Here is a 24,645-nt window from a genome sequence, read left to right as displayed (position 1 = left end):
CGACTAACTTCCGCCCTGTTTGTCAGTAATGGCGCGAAAGGCGATGATTGGATTTCATACGACTGATTGACCCTGTAGTGAACTCAGGTACTGCAGCACACACTGTATAAACACATAGATACTGTAGTACAGATTGTACCAGGAACATTGCACACATGTATGTCATCTCTGTATATAATATTTTATTTTATCTTTTTTTTTTATGAATTAATTTGTAACACTTTCACCCTTACACCGTTACCCCCCCCCACTATACTGCTTGTGTGTCAATTTGAATTTCTCCCAAGGGGCTCAATGACGACGTCTTATCTTATCTCATAAACACTGAAACATGGCCCAAATCAACCCATTAAACTCTGTTATTAAAGTGTGACTAACTTACTTTATGAAAATAAATATATTTTTTTAACTGGAAGGCGCTATACTCCTCTTAAATATATATATATATATATATATATATATTTATATATTTATTTATTGTGGCTCTTTTATGTGTGCTTTTTAAAATGAGTTTTTTTTAGACAACAATGTACATTTTTAACACAGAAGAATAAGATATGAGACTTTGATAAACAGACCATGCTTGCAGAATATTAAGACCTTTTTCATATTAAAAAATAAAAAGGTAATCAGACAATAAGATACAGAAATACGAGTATTGATCACAAATCAGACATAACTTGTTAATTGATAATACTATATTTATAGGCTACTTGGATTCTTAATTTTAAGCACTAATATAATATTTAAACTAAATAACAGTAAAAAGGAATAATTAACTATTTGAGTTACATGGTGTATAATGGTCTTCTGTTCTCATTGAAACACAACTAGCTGAAAATAATCTTTAGTACTTCTAATCACAATCCTTACACTAAAATTAGGCAGTTTTGCATATTAGCCAAATGCCTCTCTTAACAACAGGACAACACAATTACACAATGTGTTTTAAATTAAAGAGAGGTGACCAGTTCAGTTCTGGTTGTTGATGTCATGTGACCTACGCCCCCTTTGCTGCAGTCAGGTTCCCTTTGGCCTACTCCTCTTAAATACCTCATTACAGATAAGAGGTGTAATAATGATAATAATAATAACAACAATGATAGTAATAATAATATTACATACATACCCCTTTATTTTCCTTATCTCTTATACTTTGTCCTCAATGTTTCATTTAATAGTGTTGGAGGAGGTAAAATGTGTGGTTATGTCCTCCAGTCATGAGACTACGCTGTATGCATCAGAGAAGTAAAACACTTTATTAGTGATCTGAAGATGGACGTGTACAAGTTAAACCTCAGATGCTGCATTTATAGTTGTGTTATGTGATATATGTCTTAATAAATAAGCTCCCAAAGTGCCTGTCCAGATGATATTGTCATGTCTTTTCTTGAATCTGCACTGCTGTTATGTTTCTATGTTTATTTTAGTTCATGTCCATCAGACTTTGAGACACTTTCAGACTTACTTTGCACAATTAAGCATCTTTTATTCAAAATGAAATGAACAAGTCCTTCAAAAACAACATGAAACACAACAAGGAACACAGGAGACACTCGGCTTACATCCAGACCACAAGGATCTAACTAACTAAAGGTTGACGCATTTCTTTTGAACTTTTGGCATTTTTAACATTCCTCCAAAGACCTTATAACAACTTTTGTCTCCAGACTTTATGAACATTATTTTGTCTTTCTCTACCTATCCAACAAAATGAATGACTGAAATAGATCTGGAATAAGGGGTCAACAGACAGCCCTGATATTTATTCCTCTCAAATAAACTGAACAGTGAATAATGCAGCAGTGTTGAAGAGATGTACTCGAGCCTGTAATCTGGTTCCCAGGACAGTACGGGTCTCTGTGTCCTCAGTCAAAGAGCTCATCAAGGACACTCGCTGAGGTGTGACGTGTGGACGGCTGTGAAGCAAAAACAGGACAAAGAAAGTCTGAGCTGTGCAGGAATGTAGTCGTTAATTTGTTGACGTCATGCCAAGCAAAAAAGCTCAAAATTCTGCAGTCATTTATTTGAGCTTTGGCTCAACCTCATCTGTCATATTAGAAACAGGAGCCGCCTCCGAAAAATCTCAATTATTTAAAATATAGTGCTGCATTTTGATATAAAAGTCAACTCTGCAAATTAAAAGTATAATGAATCATCACAGGCAGCTGAGATGAAGTTGGCCTGATACAAAATAGTGGAATAGAAATTCAAGTATACTGATTCTTATTATAATTGGTTATTTATTATCACATTTTTAATCATTTCTTTCATACAAATATAAAATCTAAAGCACAAATTGTTTATTAATTGTAAGTACAGTAAACCTGACAGTTAATTTCTGCTTTTAACTACATAATTATATATTCATCTTATTTAAACTTTTTTTTAAATGGTTTGATTAAGACTGTTTTACTCACCAGTGTGTACGAAGATTCATTGTCAGAACCACTTTCATAATTCTCAATCTCAGCTTCCTCTCTCTCTTCACACTCGTCCTCAATCAGAGAAAGTCTGAAAAGCAAACGCAGATCATTCACATTGTAATTAATCAGCCGTCACTTAATGAGACATGTTTTTAAATGTTATAAATATTAAAAACGTAATCTGTGATGACACGGTTTGTGTCCTCGTCTTACAGGGTGAGGTGGGAGTTCAGGTCCGAGGTGGGGACATGCTGGCTGGAGGAGGAGTGGCGATGTCTGGTGGGTTTCACCTTTCGCATTTGAAACCTGGAGAGAAGCAGCAGGTAGTAAACACTGGTAGCCCTGGAAACGTTTTTTGGGTCGGCATTGTCGATCAGTTGGTCCTCTACTTCGGTCCAGACTGAAATATCTCAACAATTATTGGATGTGACATGAAATGCTGACTTGACTTTTGCCTGAGTGCCATTGGCAGGTCGAAGTTTTATCCGTTTATCCTGTGTTAAATCTACTGATTGAGTCCCAGACGATGAATCATTATGACTTTGGGTTTTCTCTTGACTATCTGTCATAATTATCACCTGAAACTGACAATTATTTTCACTCTCGATCTGTTTTTTGGTTGACAAAATGTCAGAAAATTGTGAAAAATGTTAATCACTGCTCCTCAAAATGTTTGATTTGTCCTGACCAAAACTCAAAAGACACTCACAGAAGACTAAAGAAACCAGAAAATATTCACATTTGAGAAGTTTGAATCAGAGAATTTTAGATAAAAAAACAGCTTCAGAAAATGATCATCCCTTAACTCAGTGATGGACTGAAACCACTTTTTCTATTTCAAACCTCTGATGTGTAGATAGTCGATACTGCAGACACACTGATGATAAAATGCAGCGTACCCTGAGGAGAACTCCTCCTCAGACTCCGGCTCAGTTAAACCACTGCCCACATCGGACTCTTTGGCTCTGAGTTTCCTGGAGGTCTTCTGCTCTGCCGTCTGTTTCAGCATGGTGGAGGTGAGGGCTGGGGTGGGCAGGCTGCTATGGACACTACTACTGTCCAACCAGGATCCTCTGGATACCGAACCTGGAGACAGAGGAGAGGAGGAGGTAGAAGTCACTACAGAAGGTCTCTGTGACATTTTGTGTTTTACTAATCATGCCAACAGAAGAAATTATCATAATTTCAAACGTTCCTGCACAGTTCAGTGGATTTTAAAAGATTTGAACACTGACAAGGTAAGGAGTTGGATTTTCCATACCCAGCATGTGCTGAAAACAGACTCAGGCAACGTACAGTTCTGAAACAACTAGCTGTGAGTAATCATCAATTAGTTATGTCAATGTCATGTTTATATAGCACATTTAAAACAGCCAATGGCCTACCAAAGTGCTTTACAGTAAAATAAGCAGAAACAATAAAAGATTAGAGAGTCTAAGTTAACAAAGCAAAACACTAATTATCTCCTGTTTCAGCCACTTAAATGTGAGGATTTGCTGCTTTTCTCTGTTTATATAATTGTAAATTAATCATTTTTGAATTTGGACTGTTAGGTGAGAAAAACAAGCAATTTGATTAATATTAAAAATTATAATTAGTTGCGGCCTAGTTTGGGAAAACCTTCCTTCTTCAACATATTCATAACTCCAACAGCACTGTTCTTTAGTCAACCCTCATCTCTGATCCTCCCAAAAAATCCCTTTCCTGTACTGAGTGTATTCATACACACTGCCGTGTCCCCCTCACCCGGAGTGGTGGTCCTCTTGCGTTTAGCTACAGGAGTATCCCGTGAGGAGGCGGCATCTCCTCCCTCCTGGTCTTTGGCTTTGGAAGCAGAGCGGCCCTCCAAAGAACGCTGATACTGTCTCACAGCCGCCCAGGAGAGGGCAGTGCTGGGACACTCTGATTTCAGGAACGCTGCACTGGGAGGGGATGAAAGAGTGACAGAGGGATGAGGACAAAGACCCAGCAAACCTTTGTTAACATGCAGCAGTTCAGCTTCAGTTTTCACTAAATTATAGTGAATCAAATCCAATCCAGGACCATAATTAATACATAATCTAAAGTAACATTTCAGGAACGAGTACATAAGCATTAATGTCTGTGTTTAGTTTTTGTATGTGTGGATGTGGTTTTTGTTCTTGTGGCTCACAGTTGGGTGCGGTCCTGCTGCAGCAGCTTGAAACTGAACTCGCTGAGGATCTCCAAGAAGGCCAAGTTTGGATGCTGCTCTTCCCCCTCATGAGGGTCCCGGAAGGCAAAGCGTATCCCGTCTCTGAGAGAAAAAAACAACAATACAAACACATCAAAGACAGATATACATCATGGATTGAGCTTTAGGATTTTGTTTAATGTAAACTTAATTTGTTATATTTTATCACCAATTCTGAGACGATTTTCAGGTAAGAGGATTTTCTTCTTTTAACATTCAGGCTGTCTGCTCCTGAGAGCTGAAAACTGCCCTCACAGCCATCACGTCAAACTTGAATAAACAGAGTGTGAACCAGATAGCTCTGGTCTGTTTGTGTTTGTCAGTGACTTGTGTGTTACTGACGTGTGCAGGGCCACCAGTGGTTTGCGAACTCGATGAAGATCGATGCCAAAGCTCATGGCAAGCCTCTTGGCCAGATCTCTAATCTCACTGAGATCCTGCATGCTGAGGTCCTCCGTAAGCATCTCTGAGAACAGCTGAACACACACAAACACGTTGTGTAAAAGGCGAGCTATTCAAACACCACTATAGATATGGAAAGATTGTTCCACTTGCTGGCTCGTCAGATGAGGTTAAAACTTTCTTTCAAAAACTTAAAGCAGAGGTTGTAGTTAGCTTGGAAAATCAAATCATTGTCAGAAGTTAGAAATAACTAATTAACTCACATGCATCTTTTGTTACATTTATTATTGAGTTCACACCTGCTTCAGAGTCAGACAGACAGTCTTGGCGCTCTGTACGGGATTGATGAGCTTGCTCTTGCTTAAGGTCTCTTTAATGATGTCACCAAAGTCTTTAAAGAACTGGAGAAAAAAAACAACATGACCATTACTTGATTTAATTAGCATTGATTTAATTAGCGTTGCTGACTAAATGTCTAAAAGGTAAAAATAATCCACTCTGTAGTCATCTGTGCTTCTTTTAACCATCTGTGACTCATTCTTAGCACATCGCTGCTACTAAAAAGATTTTCTCACACTCCTCCGCTCTCTTGCGCATCTTCTACATTCATTTCTTCCTCTTGACAAACTTGTTTCCGGTAATTCACCTGATGAACCTTCTCACTCAACCAAGTGTTCATTTAAACATTTTAATGAACACTTTTTGCTTTGACAGAGATCCAGCAGGTGAATATAAATGTTCTCTTTGATGTATAAAATGAAATATGTTTAAATTAAACAGCAATCCTGAACTGTGTTAAACTGAGCTCACTGCACACAGACACAATAAGATGAGCATCATTGTAAAGTAAGTTGTAGTAATACTACTATTAGTACTTATTAGTAGTAATAGTATTATAAAATGAACTAGACTGAAAGTAAACTATCCCCTAAAGCTTTTATCTCCAACACTACCTTATTGTAGTGCTTGAGGATGTCTGTGGCAGCGGTGAGGTCCAGCACTCCGTAGATGACCAACTTACAGTAGCCAGCCAGCTGGTTGCGCTTCTTCTGGAGAACAGTTATCTTCATCTCCTCATCCTCACCTGGAGAGGTCAGAGCCGCAGGTGAGGAGTGAGGATGGAAAGGAGAAGAGGAGACAGGGGAGTAACAGACTAACAGGTAATGTAAGAGTTAGAGTGGCAGGCTCAATGCTTTGAGATGTTGACAAAACAGACGCAGAACAAAACGTGGTCAAAGATGTAAAGCTTCTGAGAGAAATGGTATTTGGCAGAAGTCAGAAAAAAATGATTTGTTACAGAAGCAGATTCTCAAAACAAGACATCAAAAATTGTGTCTGCAGGCATAAATGAGAGTAGAGTCTGCTGGGAGAGCTTTGGCAGAGTTAAAAATGAGCATTTCATTTCCAAAACACTACACACCACTACACAACATCATATGAAAATAAATCAGTAATTCAAAAATGTCACTTCTGCCGTCATTTAGGGGTTATTTATTCATTTTGTTACCATCGAGCTCGACATCCCCGGGATCAGTGAAGACGTAGTCTAGGAGGAAAGTAGCCAGCTCAGCACGCAGGGAGTCAGAGGGCAGGTAGATCAGAGTTTGGAGAGCGGGCTGAGAGCGGACCGAATTCTCATTGTACAACACCATCAAATCGCACAAAAGCTCAAATGCCTGAAGAGGAGAGGAAACACAAACTTCAGTGGAATCTCTACAATCAAAATTCTGATTTCAGATCTGTAATCTCGTAAGTTTTTGAGCATGAACAGGCTGACAGTAGATTGGTCAGTTTGTCTGAAACATCTTTTCTATACACTCAGATAAAAAAGTTAACAGGTCTCAAGGATAAAACTTCTCACTGTTGATTGAATTCTCAATGAATGTGGTAAACAAATGCACTTTTACAAACTAAAAATAACCTTTTAATTTGTAATAAGCCACTAACATACTGTATTTATGTTAGAAATCATGCCTGTTAATTCACATATGAGATGATGCTAATTGTAACGAGGCTCTTACCTGATCTCTGATCTCAGTCTGGTTCAGAGACAGACATCTTTGACAGACTCTGCAGAACGACTGGACCTCCTTCTTCAGACGCTTCAGCTCCGCCTGGGACAGATGATGATGATGATGATGATGATGATGATGATGAAGGAACAAAAACCAGAGGGAGACAGATATGTCACCTCATTAGTGTGTATACATGTGAGTGTAGGACAGAAGTGGGGTGCATATTATTTGTTTCCACTGGACTATCATTTGAATTCACCTCTTTCTGAACAGCTATGAAAGCATTATAATGATTATTTTCATGATCAATTAATGTGTTGATCACTTTCTTGATTAACCAATTAGTTGTTTGGTCTATAAACTGCCAGAAAGTGGTGGAAAATCGCTATTTCCGCTATTGATCGCTATTTCCGAGAGCTTAAGGTGCCATCTTCAACAGTCCATTATGAAATACAACTTTCACCACTGTGACAAAAAACTGGATGTCTGTCCATTCAACAGGTGGTTTAGTATGGAGTTAGTGTAACAGCAGCGTTTTGATGATGGATTCTGATGCTTCCCATTAGATGACTCTCTTTCTGTAAACTACACATTCCATCCTGCTGCTCAAGTTGTTAGTAGCAAAGACAAAAATAATCTACCACAGATAAATTTAATCTGCGTGCTTGTTAATTGTCTTAAACGGCATGTGGGTGTTTCTATACGTGTGCTTGGCAGGCAGAGAAAGTCATCAGTTTGAGTGTTGAAGCTACAAAGCATGAAAACAAACAAGTGATGGAAATAACTAAACATGAGGGAGGGATTTGTGCACGCTTCCTCTGGAACGCTGTTTAGATAAAAACAAATGGTGGCCTGAGTAATGATGACGTCTTGTGTGTGTGTGAAGTTGAGAGTGAGAGAAACGCAGCAGAAAAACTGAAAATGAGCATTGGGGATTAAAGAGTGAAGAATGGAAGAATCAAACAGAACAAACAGTGAAGTGAAACGGCAATAAAAAGTGTGAAGCAGTGGGATATAAATGTCTCGAGTGTCACTGGGGGCTCGGATGCTCACTAACAGATTGTTGTGTTAATTGCCTGCTGTCTGTGCAGCTGGTGAACTGGGGAACAATTCAGACAAGTAGAGCTCCACAAACACACAGGAAGGCCACCAACGAGGCCACCAACGAGGCCGCCGTGGGGTGAGCTGTGATGGTGACGGTTGTCATGAAAGTTTGGTTTGTCTCATGCAGGCAGACTGGCACTCTCCGCAGTGTGAGCTAGTGACAGCTCTGTGTGCCAAAGAGAAGGTCAAACTAAACTGAACTAAACTACTTTTAAATATTGAATATGTTACAGGCGTTGTTGAAGATTACAAAAAGCTGTTTTCAGATGTCAGATCAGCACCTCGGTTGGTGTGGAGTTGACCACGTTCACTTTGGCCCACATCAGGTGGAAGGCTGCACACCTCAGAGCCGACACCATGAGCTGGAATTACACAAGGATAAGTAAAGATTAGCCTCCGTTTCATTTTGGTGCAACATGCCCCAGCAGGTTCTTATCAACATAAAATTACTTAAAAATATAACAGATGTCTAGATGTGAATGCCTCCATTAAGAAAGAAGCAAAGTTCTGAACATGGTTGAACCAGTTCGCCTTATTTAACCCAAACTCCCACAGTTATACAACATATTCAGACATAACCTGAATGCATAAAAAGAGAAAAGACACCATCAAATCATACTTTCTTTGAAAGGCAAGTAATAAAATTTGTGTTTATTACAAACCTCCTTGTCGAGGTCTCTGGACTCCATCCTGCTCTTTAGAAGCTTGAGACAGGAGTCAAACAGCTTCCAGCCTGTTGGGTCTTTGGCACTGAAAAACATGCATGAACACACACAAACACACACACAGAGTTCAGTACAGAGAACAGACTGTATTATTGATATATTATAATAAACACACACACACCTGCTCAATGCTGCAATCCTCTTCAAGGCAATGGCTGCACTGTATGTGTCGTCATCATCCGCAGTACCCTGGACACACAAAAACAGGCACACACTCTTAAGAGAGAAAAAGCTACAAAATGTGGGTTTTTACACCAGAAATAACGTTCACTAAAATCAACTCATTAATTAAAAATGCGTATTTATATTAAAGACACTGGAAGCTGAGATTCATCACTCCTCAACTCTTCAAACAGTTTCTAACATTTGTTTTGTTTTTGTGTTCTGGACCACAATCTTCATCAACTTTAACTGCTTACTTTATGCTTTCAAAGACAATTGAAACCAGAATAAGATACTTAATTCTGTGCCACAATGTACTATAACTAAACATTTAAAAATGACTTGTTTATATAACCAATGTAAGATAGATGCATGAATTGTTACTTCACTGTACAAGCACATATGCAGACATTATATATGCTCACCCACCTGCAGCAGGTCACTTAAGTAGGTGCTGAAGCACTCAGTCAGGCCGTCCAACAACTGGCTGAATGCCAGGTGTGCGCGGGAGGAGAAGGTGTAGCGGTCAGAGCAAAGAGTGTTGGCCAGGTGGGCACAAGCCCCCAAGACAGTGGCCTCTGTGTGCTTCTCCACAATCCCACATATCTGAGAAACCAGCAGGTCCAGATGCTGGAGGGGACAGGAGAGAGAGGAGGATGGAGGAGCAATATATGTTCATTTTGTTGAGTGTATTTTTCCTTTAAAGAGGACGCCTGTTGATTTTACAGGTCTTAGAAGAGAACGACGGCATATGAGAAAAGCTGTCTTGTATAAAGCTTTTGTGTGAAGCTGAACTGTCTCTAATGATGTAACCTGAGGCAGCAACATTCATCGAAAGATCAGGTGTGGAGTACTAGACCTCAAAGCCTGCTCCTCATCTCTGCTTGATGCCAGGGCTCGAAGTTACATTAGCTGCAACTAGTATAATACACCCAAATCTCAACCCAACTCAGTTCAGTTGTCTTGTGGGTAATGTACACAAGGAAGAGTGCTTAGAATAAAAAATACTAAATACTAAAACTATTTTGTTCTGCATCGATTTCAATCGTTAAAAAAGCGGTCTCATCATGAGTCTGACAACGTTGGAATGCTAAATATTTGGTTGAAAAAAAAAACACCCAAACAAATATTTTTCATCAGTATTATTTCATTTTGCATTATACATTTGAAGCTTCGGGTCATCATACAAGAGTAACTGTGAAGCCCTAAATAGACCAGAAACCATTAAAAATATCTAAATATGAGTCCTTTCTATTTCCCTCTTAATTTCTTTAATTTCTTTGGCTAACATATTAGACCTCTAATCCTGAAATATACTTACAATGTAGATGTAATGATTCACAGGGGCTGTGACATAATTTCTGAAGAGATTTTAATTATTTATTCAGTTTAATTCTATTAGTCCTCCACATCTGTAGCCCTCCTACCTTCTCCAGCCACTGAGCGCTGTTGTACATATCCAGGTCGAAGTAGAGTGGAGCTTTGAGAAGGAGGGTCACCATCTTTGCATCTGCTGAATACTGCAGTTCAGTGAGGAGAGGACAGGAAAACACACATTTTTTCCAATTCTTAGTGAAATATTAAATAATGAAACAGGAGATGTGTTCAGCATATACTTGTATATCTCTGACTTTTGAGTGTTCAACTTTACCAACATGCTTTACATAAAACATTTTAATCATGTTCTGATATCTGCCAGTTAAATTATAATTCTCATAACAGTCAAAGCTGACCAAAGAACAGATCATGACATACGTGACAGTAATACAGTGTTACTTAAATGTATTCACACTAAGTGTAGGAATGAATGAGGAAATGCTGCTGTATGTTTAGCAGGTTTATCCCACAGTATCAGATATAGGATTATGAAATATCCATGTTTACCTTGGCCAGTAGTTGTGGCAGTAAGGGGATGAAATGGGTGGTGATGCGTCTCCGGTCTTGCTCCTGGATCTTTTTATCCTTCATACTCAGGATCTAATTTCATAGAAACAGTCAGTGTAACAGTCGCAGGACAGCAGTTCAAACATGTACTCATGCAAACGTGGCTACAGACAAAAACATGACCACTGCTGCTCAAGAAAATATTAATACTTAATACTTGGAATGTTTAGAGTTATAATATAAAACGTTGACTCCAAAAACAAAGCGCCTGTCAATCACTGCAAAACTAGCTGTCTTGAAATGTGATGCAAACAAATGTATGGAGGCTCTGGATGGATATACTGATATTTAAAACACATGAATGTATCCTTGCAGAGTTATCCAGTATATTTAATTCATTGAGTTCACTGCTGCAAAGCTAGTTGTTGCATCTTTAAACCTAAAGCTAAGAGTACCTGTGATACATGAATGTAAAAGGAAAATCAAAAAATGACATTTCTTTCGCCCCCACAAGCCTTCACTGCTCCATATATTAGTGTCACCACCTTCTTTCCCTGAGTTCTCCCAACAGGTGGGGTTGCCTGTGCTGCCTGTCTGATGGCACACATCATCAGCTCTATGAGAGCACCCTCCTCCTCATACATCAAACCTGACAACACAGGGGTAGAGACAGGTGCACAGCTAAGTGGGTGATGGCATGTATTGAAAACAGGAACATATATACCTGATGAAACACAAGAGTTATCTAAATTATATGATGACATGTCAGCTTTACACCGTATCCTGTCAGCAAGCAAGCGTCCGAACTATCACGTCACATTGGGTAACATCAGACGCTTTCTGTCCACACCGAATCTGTTAAATATACACTTCTGTTACATCATGTAAACAAGCCACGTACCACGGATCAGCTGTGCACTCAAGATCAGACTGGAGACGTCTCTACTAAAGATGGGAGTGTATTTGCTGCATTTGTACTTTTTAAACAGATAGTTTAAAAAGCACAAATGTACAAACTTTTTAAACAATACTTTTATATTGTGATATTTGGATGTTTCTTTACATGAAATGACAAACAATATAGCCAACAGCACCTAAACCAGAAACTTCCAGCTCCCTGGTGATCTCCATCCAGCCAGCTGCTACTTTATTTAGGTTTTTGGAGTGAAATGAGGAGGTGTCATAGAGATAACTCTTCATTTCAACTGCGTCACTCGTACCCAGTTAGGACCCTCCAATAGAAAACGAAGTGATCAAACAGATTCTGTCACTGATGCTTGCTCACATTCAGTCAGGACCCGGTGTCAAGTTGACCTCTCAGCACTGAATCTGGGCCCGACCCAGCTGCGAGTGCGGTTTTGACTGCTTGTGGTGTAATAACAGTCTTTTCTTGTTCCTCACCAGATTCCTGTAGCAAGAATGACGTCATAGTCTCCCAGTCTCTCAGCTCCGAGCCTGCCACACCCCACAGACTGTCCACCAGGTACACCCCATGCTCATGAAACTGTCAAAAGAGGGAATGAGGTGTTTGAAACTACCTACAGGTGATACACAGCTCTACTAATGTTGCTGCTCTACACTGACCATCACTTATTTTACCCATGACACAAGTTTACTTTATAATTGAATTTCTACACTGACGCTGGGAAGATAAATGTTTAATTTCTTTTTTTTACATAAAAATTAGTACATATAGTTTCAGATTTTACTGTACACGAAACAACCAGCTTGTTCATCAGACAAGAAAAAAACTTTTATCGGGTTTATGGGCAGATAATTTAGTATAAAAATTTAACCTCCTGCTCATCCTGGGGCTAGATCAGCATTTTAAGAGGAAATAAAATGATGGACCATCAAACTTCTGCTATGAACGCAAACTCAGTCAGTGCTCCGTCAGATCACACTGCCAGTTCAAATGTGCCCAGATATAACCTGTAGCCTTTTCAAATTCAACATTATTAAATTCTTTTATAATATTTGTCAATATATTCAAATTTTAGAACAAAGTGAGAGCGACAGATTGACTCAGGGAGGCAGAAAGAAAAGAAAGGTTACCTCACTCTGGATGTAGAAGGAGATGAGGATTTGAAAAAAGGCAGCATTGTCACTTTTATCGTTCTCCTGGTTGTCACCGGCGATCACAGTTTTCAGCCTGACACACACACAAAAACTCACTTTACATTAACCCAAAATAAAGAAATGAGTAATTACATATAATGTGATGATAAGGTTAGTTGAATACCGATGACACATGGAGGCAGCCACCTAAAGTAATAATTATATACACAATTTAAACTGCATGTAAATGTGGAAAAGTATCACTTGTGTCATCCATGCTGGCTTTCGTGTGCATTACAAATAAACTATTTCAAGATATTTTCTACAAAATCATTTAAAGTGTCAGTTAAAAGTGTTAAATACCATATGAGCAACACAAAAAGTTGTGCCTTAAAAACTTGAGTGACAACTGTTAAGGTCAATCCACACCAAGAACGATAATTATAACCATAACTATTATTATATCAATATTTAAAAATCATTTTAACTCAAGTGGGTGGTGTCATGGTGTCATAACCACAAGTTATGATGACGACTCTTTTGGGCTTCAGATCTGTTTCCCTGCCTCAAAGCAGTTTGTGCACATAGGCGCATCACCCTTCAGTGCCTGCTACCGTCAGTCAGTGCAGTTTGGTCTATAAACACTGGAACGTCACAGTAACTATGGGGAACTGAAATATTTCGGGACACATTGAATCACCACCCACCTGTGAACAGAGTTAGTTTTCTTCTGTCTCTGCACACGTACAGCAGTAACATGTCATCAACATCCATTTTCCTAAGCTGTCAGTGTCAACACAGCTGGAGTGCACAGCGCATGTGTGCCATCGCTGTTTACAGACTGTTATCGTTCATCAGTGTGGATACTCACATACTTATCATTATAGTTATTGTTCTAGGTGTGGAAAGCCTTTAGTGACTCTGCCCATTAGTCTGCCTGAGTGTGTGGAAAAGAAGGATGAAGGTATACTTGTTGTAGAGGAAAACACTGGCTGCAGACGCCAGGCCCCGGTGTGAAGCGTAAACCAGAGGGTAGATGTGAGAGCATTCTTCCTCTCTCAGGGCTTCCTCTGTCCTCCTGCATGTGTGCACACATACAAACAGCTGTTACAGGAGATATTCAAACATTATTTAATTTACTACTGTCAAGTCATTTGTATTTATACATGAAAGGACGTGTGTAGAATTTAGCGGCATCTACAGTAGCATGTTTTAATTAGTGTATAATCACTTGAAAATTAGAATTGTTGTATCTTTGATTACCTTAGAATGAGCACTTTATTTCTTTTAAGGTACAGTGAAATTCAGAAGATACGGTAAGGGTGGTGAGGAGAGAGTGAATGTCCCTCTCTCCTCACCACCCTTACCATATCTTCTGAATTTGCTGGTTGCAACCTCACTGCTAAATGCCATTAAATCCTACACACTGGTCCATTACAAACTTTCAACAGCTCTTATCTACTGGTAATACAGCAGTGGGTTGGATGCAGTATTTTGTAGGATTTTTAAGACTATATAACATTATTTTTATAACAGGTTATATAATTAAACAGATATTTATTAACCTTGTTTATTAACCTCATAACTTCTCCTTACTCAATCCGTACAACCTCTAAATTATTCGTGATTTGAGTCAGTGGTGTGAGATTTTGGCCAATGTGAGAACTCACGACTCACACTGTGAATCATTAGCATTCATAACAAAGAGAATCACAGTTATGAGTAAGCAATTTTGTGGACTACCCATATATGCAGTATTTGGTTATTTTCATCCTAAAAGAGTGTGCAATACTTTTTTAGATGATAAACTTTAAGTCAGGGGTCTTGAAGAGTTTTTTTTAATAAAAAGGATAGGTTCAAAATGTTTAAAGTCAGCGTTAAAACAATAGTCAGGTGCAAAACTGAGCATATATTTGTAACATGTTAAAAGATGAGGGACAAAATCCACAGTCCTTGTTTTGAGAAAGAAATACTTAAAAGTTTATCTTTTAAATATGTAGTTTCAGCCATCTAAGTTAGTCAAATAAAGTTGACATCTTCCACATTTAAAGTCTTTTTAGTAAAAATTCCCATTTTGTGTCTTGACAGACTGTTTTCCTGTTGAGCTGCAGTGGAAGCATCGTAACAAGAAGAGGGAATTGGGCACTAGATTAGACTCTGTTGGATGACTGATACATTTTTGCCAAAATAAGGGCTGTGGATTTTGTCCCCCATCACTTAGACTTAAAGTGCATTATGATCTCTTAATCTTATTATGACCAGAAGGAATGATTATAGCAATAAAAACATTGCGTCAGTGTTCATGTAGAAACCTGTCAGTTGTTTTAAGACAGACTTTCAGGGATTTCATAAAGACCCCTGACCTCTAAACTGACACTGACCATGTGAAGCAATAAAGTACAATGAACAAAAACTTGCTCTGAATATAATATGACAGCATTATTACAAGGACAAGAAATTTGTCTGAGTTTGTATAGGAACAATGTAATATACAGTAGGATCCAAGGGACTGCACTATATTTGTATGTTTTAATATCCTAAAATTAAATTCCTGTACTGTATGATGCAGATGGTTTCACTGAGAAACCACCAGAGACAGAGAAACCCCTCACTGTTGGATCAGCAGCAACAGATTGACCACTTCCACTGCCACGTCTGGGTCCTTGTCCAGCACCATGCTGAGCATCCTCTCCTACACACACACACACACGCACACACACATTCAGTTATATGGTACCACAAATACAGACATGCACAATCATGCATGCAGACAAGCAGGAACAATACACACACAGACACACAAACCCACTGATTAGGAGCTAAGCTGTGGCATAAAAACCATTTATCTGCTGCAACACATGTGGCTTAGGAGGGGTTTAATGTGTTTGAGAAGAGCTTATTAAGCACCAGTAATTGGCAGCAATTAAAGCACCCAGACACACGTCCAGACAAAGGAAGAGACCATAACAGCAAACATGAATGTTAAAAAAAACATCCAAAAAAGGCACAGAAATGAGGGGAGGGGTCACAAAAATACAGACAACAAAACAGAAACAATACAATACACTGAAACAATAGATTAAAGACAGATGCTGAGACAGGCAGACAGGCCGAAAGACAAACAGACAGGGGAAAAGGAGGGAGAAAAGAGGCATTAAATGAGGGTTGATTCCAATCCAGAGGGATGCCTCACTTTAAATCTGCTAGTGAAAAGCTCCAGGCGGCCAATGAATTCCTTCTCCTGGAACAGACCCTGCAGGGCGCGCACACACTGCAGACGCACTGGACTTTGCTGAGGGAAAGAAGATAAAGAACAGTAACCCACACTTGATAACCTGCATGCAGACTCCTGCTCAAGTCTGTTCATAGTGGACATTTCTTTGTGGTAGTGTATTTATGTGATCCTGCATCTGTTTACAGATATTCTAACGTTGTGTCTCATGTGAGAGACTGTCGCAGCCTATGAAGCATGAATATTAAATAAAAAGCTGCTAAATTTGGAATGCTCAATTCCCGATGCACTGCAGTCCTTGTCACTGCTATCTCCACTGTTGGCTTGGAGAGCACTGCAGGCAGATGTGCTACTTCTATGACACTGAGTGTCACCAGCTGAAGGTGGAAAGCCAGATAAAGGAATGACATCATAGTGACACATCATGTTTTGTGATGTCTGTTGTCTCAGCCTGTGTGTGATCCACCTTATCATGCAGGGTCCACCCCAGGTACTTAAGACATCCGTCATTGAGGAAGTCTTCAGGATCCATTTTCAACCACATGCCCATTTCCTCAATACATGCCGCCCGGATCTCAGGCAGCCGGTCACGGTAACGGTGTACAAACACACCGCGGAAGGTGGCGTTCATCATGGAGGACAGTTCTTCTCTGTTTTCCTGGAGCTACAGCGCAGACATAAAAACATATGCACGCAAACAATGACTAACTTAGTCAACCAGGACTGCATTCAACCAAACGCATATACAGTCTGTGGTTCATCTGACCGACCACCTTTCATTCCATTTAAGGGAACAGTGGGCAATCTAACCTCATACCTAAAGATATTCCTCCTTTCCAACTCTTCCAAGGTTTTTTAACCAAGGATTAAATTTTAAAATTTCTGTATCGGTCTATATCATTCTAGTGATCCCTGTCTATAAGCAAAGGTAGGGAAGCAGGAGATATGATATGATGATGATTATGATAACAACACAAAACACAATGAACAAGCATCCTTTGTTTTACTCCTAGAGAGCTTACTTTATATTGATTTAAAAATCTATTTAGGTGTTCATAAAAAATATGACGTGTCCAACACACCTGAACTTTGTAAAATGTTGGCGTTTTGGAGAATTGTTCCATAGACCTGTTAAAGTCTGTTTAAAAAGGGCTTACATGTAAAAAAATATCTGAAATATTTGTATTTGAGTTTTATTGCTTTGATCCCTTAAGAGATGTTGCAACATCCCTTATACCACCTACCATGAAAACAGCAAGATATCAACACCTTTAATACCGTGATCTACATGTGTATGAGTGGGTGTTTGTGTGTATGTCACCTCATTGATGGTGGCCTGCAGCTCTTCCAGCCTGTCAGAGGCTCTGTCATGCTCCCCCTTGCTGTTCTCCATGTTGTGTCGCCGCTGGGTGGTCTGCAGCTGTACAGACACTATCACAGCTACCTCCACCAGCCCAGTCATCAGCTTCATGGCTAGTACAGAAATACATGCACACACACAGCTACCTGTAAGCAGGGATGTACAGTCTGCCTCTTCAAAATGTCATTGTTTCTTAATAATATTAGAAGTTATGCAGGATGAACCACAGAGTCATATAGCTTCATTAAGTGACCAAAACAATATATCCCTTTAGAGAGAGAAATTCCCTGCCAGCACTTTACTTAACAGTTTAATGGCATTATGGATAGGCTGTGCAGTTTGATTGAAAAGAAGGAAGAAGTCACATGAATGAGCAGAGGATACAAAAGAAACTACAAAAGCAAGCTAGACAGGACTGCATTCTGAAAAACAAAGGAGCTCCTCAAGCAACTAAAGCAGATGTCAGCTGAAATGAGCAGTTTGTTCTGCCTTCCAGAGAAACAAGAGCAAAACCTTTGCTATCAGAAATGTGGAGTGCAGGTTTCCTTCACTACCAAAAACTACAGCAAGTGATTCCAATAATTAGCATACAAGACTGACTACTAATCAAAACATGTAGCCCTGTTACTGTCCTTTGTGACTCAGTTTTCAGTATGTTTATGCTTTTCCTTTTTTCATGTAAGGGTTGAAGCAATATGCTTACCAAGCAGGGTGCTGGTGTGTCTGAAGGCTCTGACTTGGGAGTCAGACAGCCCGGTGAGCATGGCCAGCAGGGAGGGGAAGAGGTACTCGTCATAAATGAGACTATTCCGACAGGAGCGCACCAAAACCCGAGCAAACTCGCACAGGCCGGCTTTGAAACGCTTCAGCTGAGGGCCTGGAGTGCACAGAGGGTAGTTCACCGAATCCTGGAGGAAGAAAGGAAACACAAGCAATGAAATATCCCACACCACGCTTTGCACAAATAACTGAAGCAGAAATCTGTGGTTTGCTCTGCTAATCACAGGAACATCAGCGCCAAACCTGTGATTAAGTCATTAATGAGTCCATTTATCAGCATTAGTGTAATTAGCATGTTCCATCAAGCTGTACTCCAGGGATATGGAGGTCATTCACTTTTTCAACCAATTCCAGCAGGATTATTGTTTGTGAGAAGGGACGATTAAGGCTATGAACTAAATTCAGATTGGTAAGAACAATCAGTTTATCTTTTAATGCACTGGGTGACAGTAGATAAATATAATGTCCAATGTGTTAAATTTACTCCTGTTTGAGAATAATTTTTGCTAAATACTAAAAACAACTGCCCCGTTGTTTTAGGAACTGATTTTACTTTTAAAAAATGTAACTATGTATTCATGACCAGTTATTGATTACTAAGCTAAATGCCTTTGGCTCAAATAGGAAAGTATTGGTCTTCTTATAGACTTTATTGACAGTTAAAAAATACAGAATAATACCAGCCTCATCCCTTAAACTATTATCAAGTACTGTTTTCCTTGAGTTTTCTCACCTCATTGAACTCTTTGGTTAATGTGCTGATGATTTCTGCATTGTCCATGCTGTCAAGCATCTCTCTGCTAACCACTCCTGGAAAAAAAGACATAACGTTCTACGCTAGTATAACAAATATAATAAACCCTGGAAATAGATAACACACAATACTTCTGTTTGTTCTTATTGATCCAAAAAATAAAGATAAAATGAGATGTTTCTTTTTTTTTTTTCATTTTTAATCCACACTCAAAATATATTGATATGTTGTTGTCGTCAATCGACAGGATTAACGCAGCTTCTAGATATTGCATCGTTAGCATACTGGGAGATCAATAGTTGACTGCTGATCATTTCCTGTGCTGAAACTGGAAAGATAATCTGTTGAACTTTGACCCACAGCCCCCACCTCCCAGCCTTCCTTTCAACCTCTGACCTTTGCATCCACAGGACCGAACAATGAAGTTGATGAGCACCAGCAGCCCCGCCTCTCGGCTTCGTTTGTAGGTGTCCAGCCACTCGTCAACCACCGTCTTAAGAGTGACAGGCACATAACAGCCAATGAGACAGCTGCACTCAGGTCAAAGGACTAGAAGATTATTTATACAAAAAACATGCACGTTTTCTTTTTCCATAATCAGTTTAGCTAACCGTGGCAGTGTAACACATACAAAGACACTCCTCTTCAGAGCATCTGTTGTCCTGCTAATAATAGGAGAACCTCTAAGAAGATACAGTATATAAATAGTCCGATTTGAAAAGACAAAATATGTGCGGAGATAGATTTCATGAACAGTTTGGCCGGTTTGCTGAATGCGTTAAATAAAAGTGACCCTTCATTCAGGATCATTATCTGCATTGTAATGTTGCTCTTTACTGTAGTAGCAGACTTTTTAAACTACTCACAACATTTTCCATCCTCTATTGTTATCCAAATAGTCCTTTCTTTCTTGTTCTTAGCAAGAAGAGACTGGGCTTGCACAGCACAACAATAGTTGGGATGGACGCATGCTGCCAATCACTGATTTGGTGACCCAATGAAAGCCCTCCTTCCTCTTCGCATATCAAAGGCAATTCTGTAGGGTCACATCAGTCAGCCGCTGACAGCAACATGATAATCTCTCTTATTGTCTGCTCTAACAGGCTTGTTTATCTTCTTTTTAGACATGTCTCCATCTGTACCTCCCTCTCTTCATGCATTTATCTCTATACCCCCCACCCCCTTCCTTCCACGCTTTTCAGTTGAGGGTTTGCTCACCACCATAGCACTCTTTCCAGAGCGGACAGCATCATAGATATCCTCTGCACTGATACCCTGGTTTCCCCCATTCACTCTCGTCACAGGCCTAGGAGAGGCCAGCCTGGAAGTCCCTCGGGGATTCTGCTGCCTCTGCAGGGAGGGGTCTGGAGGAGTGGGGCTGGGACTCCTACTGGGGCTGGATGTCGTCCTCAATGCAGTTTTACGCCTGGGTCTTTTGGGTGGCTTGGGATGAAAGAGAGACAGAAGGGCAGCTCAGCAGGGGATTCAGAGTGAATTGATGTAGTCAACGGAATTAGTGGTAGCCATGACAAGATAAGGTGTAAGCTTGAATCAAACATCTACCACACTGTTGCTGTTTAGATCTGTAGATTTCATTTCTGTGACTGCTAAGCCCTTTCTTTTAAAATAACGGAAAGATGTTTCAACAATGATAATTTCCAAGGGATAAATTGATTCAACACCATAAAACCAATAATAATTGGACGAGATCATAGGCCTGATCTGCTCCCTGGTGAATAATCTTCATTTAAATAAGAGTGAATAATTTCAGGAGAGAATAAAATATCTTACCCGAGGTTTGGGCAATGCCTGTTTTTTCCGCTTTGTGGCATTCATCGTGACCTCAAAGTCACTGCCAGAGTCTGAGCAGTCATCCATAGACTCGAGGCTAAAGGAGAGGGAGGAAAACTGACGTAAGATAAAGGTTGACATCAACAAATCATTATTACTAAGACTAACAAAATGACAGAGCTCATCAGTTAGCAGGGTTAAATTATTTTTCGTATAATTTGTGCATGAGTCAGTAATTCCTGCCCTTATGTTTCTTCATTATAGTGACAAATTATTGTGGCAAAAATAACACATTATAGTTATCATACAATAATTCCCTTTAAATTAATTATTGTTGCCTTTCCATTTCCTTTAGAGATGCAAAAATTAGTAAATTAGTTGCCATAGTAAGTAAGTAATAGTAATTGCCAGCTTCTCATGTGTTATTATGTTATGGTTTTTATACCCCTTTATGATAGTAAACCAAATATATTTGGGTTGTGGTTTGTTGGTCAAGACAAACCTAAAAATTTGAGGACATCAGCTTGGACTTTGGGGAAGTAGTGGTCAACATTTTTCTCTATTTTCTGACATTTTACAGAACAAACAGCTAATCACCTTGTAAAAAAAACAATAAACAGATTGATCGATAATTAAAAGTAGTCACAACCCTTGTTTCCTTCATTCCTCTTTCCTCAAATAGTTATAATGCTACAGAGGAGATGGTTTCAGCACTCCTTCAGTCTTTATTGGACAGTTTTGGCACTATATGTTGCTTTAACCATGGACATCATACACAATGACAGTGTCTCAGTTATTTTGATTTTGGAGATATGACAATACAGGCCTGTCACATATGTTGCTCAACATTTTGTTTGTTGTGCAGGCGGCATTTAATGTATCGTTGATCCTTTTTCTTAATACAAGTTAAATATATATGTATATATATGTTTTTTTCTTGTTATTTAGTTAGTTATAGTTATTTATAATGATTGAATTCCCAGTGAAATTTGCTGTTTCAGTGCATTGATGTCCTTTTATACAATAAAGTTTATTGTCAAACTTTAAAATATCCAGCCAGTCTTTACCACAAGTTTGATAACTACATTAAATATATGTTTATGTTTGTATATGACTGACATATCGATTTCCTATTTTTTTGCCCCTTAATATCGGTATCTGCCCGAAAATCCAGTATCAATTGGGCCCTAATATACACACAAATTAATGATTACCTACAATTTACAAAATATTAAACAACTATATATTTACATACTTTGACTTTTGATGGGTGTCTGTTAAATGATGTTAAATGCATAGATGAAACATTTACTAGGCATGGCTGAATTTACCTGTCCATATTTGAGTCTTCAGTTGGCATGTTTGGTATAGTTGGTTGGCTGGTCTTTGCCGATACTTAATCTCGCGTGAGAAAAATAACCTGCTGTGCGGGAGAGAAGACCAGGTTAGTTAAAATAGTTCACCTAGCTAATGACATAGCCTTCGCCATAATATTCACAACCCTCTTGCGTTTTAAAACAGTAAGTTAGCTAACGATAATTCACATCATGAGTTTAGTTATAGGTTAACATAGCTACATGTTTTTTTTCTCACTTAAAGTTTTGATAAATTTGATAGATATTTAGTAGTTAATTGGCGTTTTTGTTTCATGGGTCGCTAACAGACAAGCTAACATTCCTACAGAAGCAACTTTAGCTTCACAGATATTAGCTAGCTGACTTCTACAACAAAAACAAAATCATTAACAAACTAATAACACAATTGTACCATCTGATAATATGATTGCTGATCAATACTTTACTTTCTTTTGAGGTTTTACGGGATTTTCTTTTTCTCTTTCTGTCGTCGACCAAAAGTCAAAGGAGGCGCTAAACTATGCCAAGCGATTCTAGGTGCTGATTGGCCAGACCGCCATCACACGAGAAGATGATTGGCCGCTCTCTTGATTGTCATTGGTCAATCCCGCCTACATACGTCATGGTAGTTTGGTAGTTTTTAGGCTGAAGCTGTCCTTTACGTTTTAAAGTGTTGAGTTTTAAAGTAGGCTAATACATCCTAAAATATTTTCTCTTTTGTAGTATTTGTTTTTTCCTACACTGACGTTAAAATGTACTCACTCTATTAATATTTAGGTTGATATATTAACTGCCATAATATACTATATTATACTGTTACAGTATTACTGTATATGTGGAGACATTTCAAGCTGTCTGCTCGTCCAGTGTTTTGGGACCCTGAGGTGGTTGGCTCAGCTGCTCCTCGCCCCGCCACCGCAGGCTTCTCACCCCTCTCCCCCTTTTTGCTCCTCTGCACGGTCCATTGTTCTGTGTTTGATAGGCTGGGACCACAGTCAAGCTAGTCAGGGTAAAACCAGGGTAAAACACATAACTTCTGGTAAAACACTTCACAATAAAATGTCTGTTCCCAAACCAAAAAAAAAAAAATCTATTTCTTGTCGGCCATAAAGTCTGTTCTTCTCAATTGCAAATATTACTAAAGAGGAGCATCTTCACTGTAAATATCAATTTCACATTGAACAATAAAAACAATTGTGGACTCGCATTATGTGTTTATCGCTATATCACCAGTTTTACCCATCAAATGTTGAGTGAAAATATTACAATATCTAATATTATTTTGATTTTGAACTGAGGATATACTGTTATTCATGTTTGTATTTATTAAACATGTAATATTTGACATATTAAATGGTTTTAGGGTATAACATATTGTTTTTGATCTTACCAGATATTTACAGTATGCACAACAACTGTACATTTAAAGTTTACTTGACTTGTGATGGGTGCTTAGAGCTGAAGTTCACATTTGCATTAGCTAGGCTTAGCTAAATTTCCACTTGCTTGAAGTACTGGGTGAAGACATTTCAATATAAATTCTGGTTATGTCAATTAAACACTTGATGTTTTGTGAAGAGGATACCAAATCCTTTCTGCACTACAACATCCCAGCGTGAGAAATAAAAGTACCAAACAAAAGAAAAAAGGACTCTGTAATGAGATGAGTCAAATTGAGTCAAAAAGAAATTGTATTGATATTTTTATAATCTTTTTCTATAGCAGTGGTTCTCAAATCTTTTTCACACCAAGGACCCCTAAACTGACACAAATTAGACCACAGACCCCCATCTGATGAGATTTCTGCTTTTAAATGTTTTATTACAGAAATTGTTTGAATGCCATATATGACCACAACAGTCATACAGTCTGTCATTGTGTTACTTATGGATGTACTTACAGTGAATAAAAATGACCACCTGAAACTCCAACAAGGACACCAGTCTCTGTATCCTACTTTGAGAACCATTGCTCAACAGATTACTAGGCTCATGCATTTACTTTGAAGGTAAATATCACTGGGTTTCCGGTGTGACTCCTGCGACCTTCACACCGTTTCAGTGTTTGATGATGCTGAGAGGGACGGGAGTGCCCCATTCACTCTCCCTTTACATCCACAACAGCGGATCTCCCAGAAAGGACAAATTAACTGGACACGGTCGATGGAAACATATGTGTGATGTTGAAACACTAGATGCATCTGTGCATTGCACTTATCGAGGAATACTATGACTTTTAAACGACTGGCGATTTGGGAGACTCTTACTCTTTTTACTTTTGCTTGCATCTAAACCGGCCAGTCAGTCATTCATTTATTTATAAGCTGCTGCACCCATAGTCTGTTTGTATATAAACCTTCAACCTCCTGCTGTCTGGTGGAGCCCT

General features: G+C 38.9%; 1 protein-coding gene across 1 annotated transcript; it reads right to left on the bottom strand.

The window, feature by feature from the left end:
* Positions 1-1,531: 1,531 nt before the first annotated feature.
* On the bottom strand, positions 1,532-24,357 carry LOC128362811 (cohesin subunit SA-2). The gene is made up of 33 exons (XM_053323663.1): positions 24,262-24,357; positions 23,191-23,260; positions 22,237-22,300; positions 20,906-21,002; positions 20,333-20,557; positions 19,511-19,607; positions 19,094-19,170; positions 18,284-18,488; positions 17,542-17,693; positions 16,687-16,884; positions 16,182-16,280; positions 15,601-15,680; positions 13,959-14,066; positions 12,986-13,082; positions 12,332-12,434; positions 11,473-11,579; positions 10,931-11,023; positions 10,474-10,566; positions 9,476-9,676; positions 9,006-9,073; positions 8,822-8,909; positions 8,441-8,521; positions 7,062-7,154; positions 6,548-6,716; positions 5,994-6,124; positions 5,340-5,441; positions 4,981-5,114; positions 4,579-4,701; positions 4,173-4,348; positions 3,326-3,512; positions 2,640-2,732; positions 2,421-2,514; positions 1,532-1,919 (listed from the first exon to the last, which is right to left on the bottom strand). The coding sequence occupies exons 1-33, from the start codon at positions 24,355-24,357 to the stop codon at positions 1,869-1,871; spliced, it is 3,852 nt and encodes a 1,283-aa protein (XP_053179638.1). The 3' UTR covers positions 1,532-1,868.
* Between the last annotated feature and the right edge of the window lie 288 nt (positions 24,358-24,645).

Source organism: Scomber japonicus, chromosome 8 (genome assembly GCF_027409825.1).
Source record: "Scomber japonicus isolate fScoJap1 chromosome 8, fScoJap1.pri, whole genome shotgun sequence".
Classification (NCBI taxonomy): Eukaryota; Metazoa; Chordata; class Actinopteri; order Scombriformes; family Scombridae; genus Scomber; species Scomber japonicus.
This window is presented reverse-complemented; position numbering and strand designations above follow the sequence as displayed.

Excerpts from the sequence above, each read along its gene's own strand:
- LOC128362811 (XM_053323663.1), bottom strand. The coding sequence starts at position 24,357 with ATGGGGCACTCCCGTCCCTCTCAGCATCATCAAACACTGAAACGGTGT. Across the intron at positions 19,171-19,510 it reads TCGGTCCTGTGGATGCAAAG|GAGTGGTTAGCAGAGAGATG; the intron begins GTCAGAGGTTGA and ends CTTTTTTTCCAG. Across the intron at positions 16,281-16,686 it reads GGTGGACCCTGCATGATAAG|CAAAGTCCAGTGCGTCTGCA; the intron begins GTGGATCACACA and ends TCTTTCCCTCAG.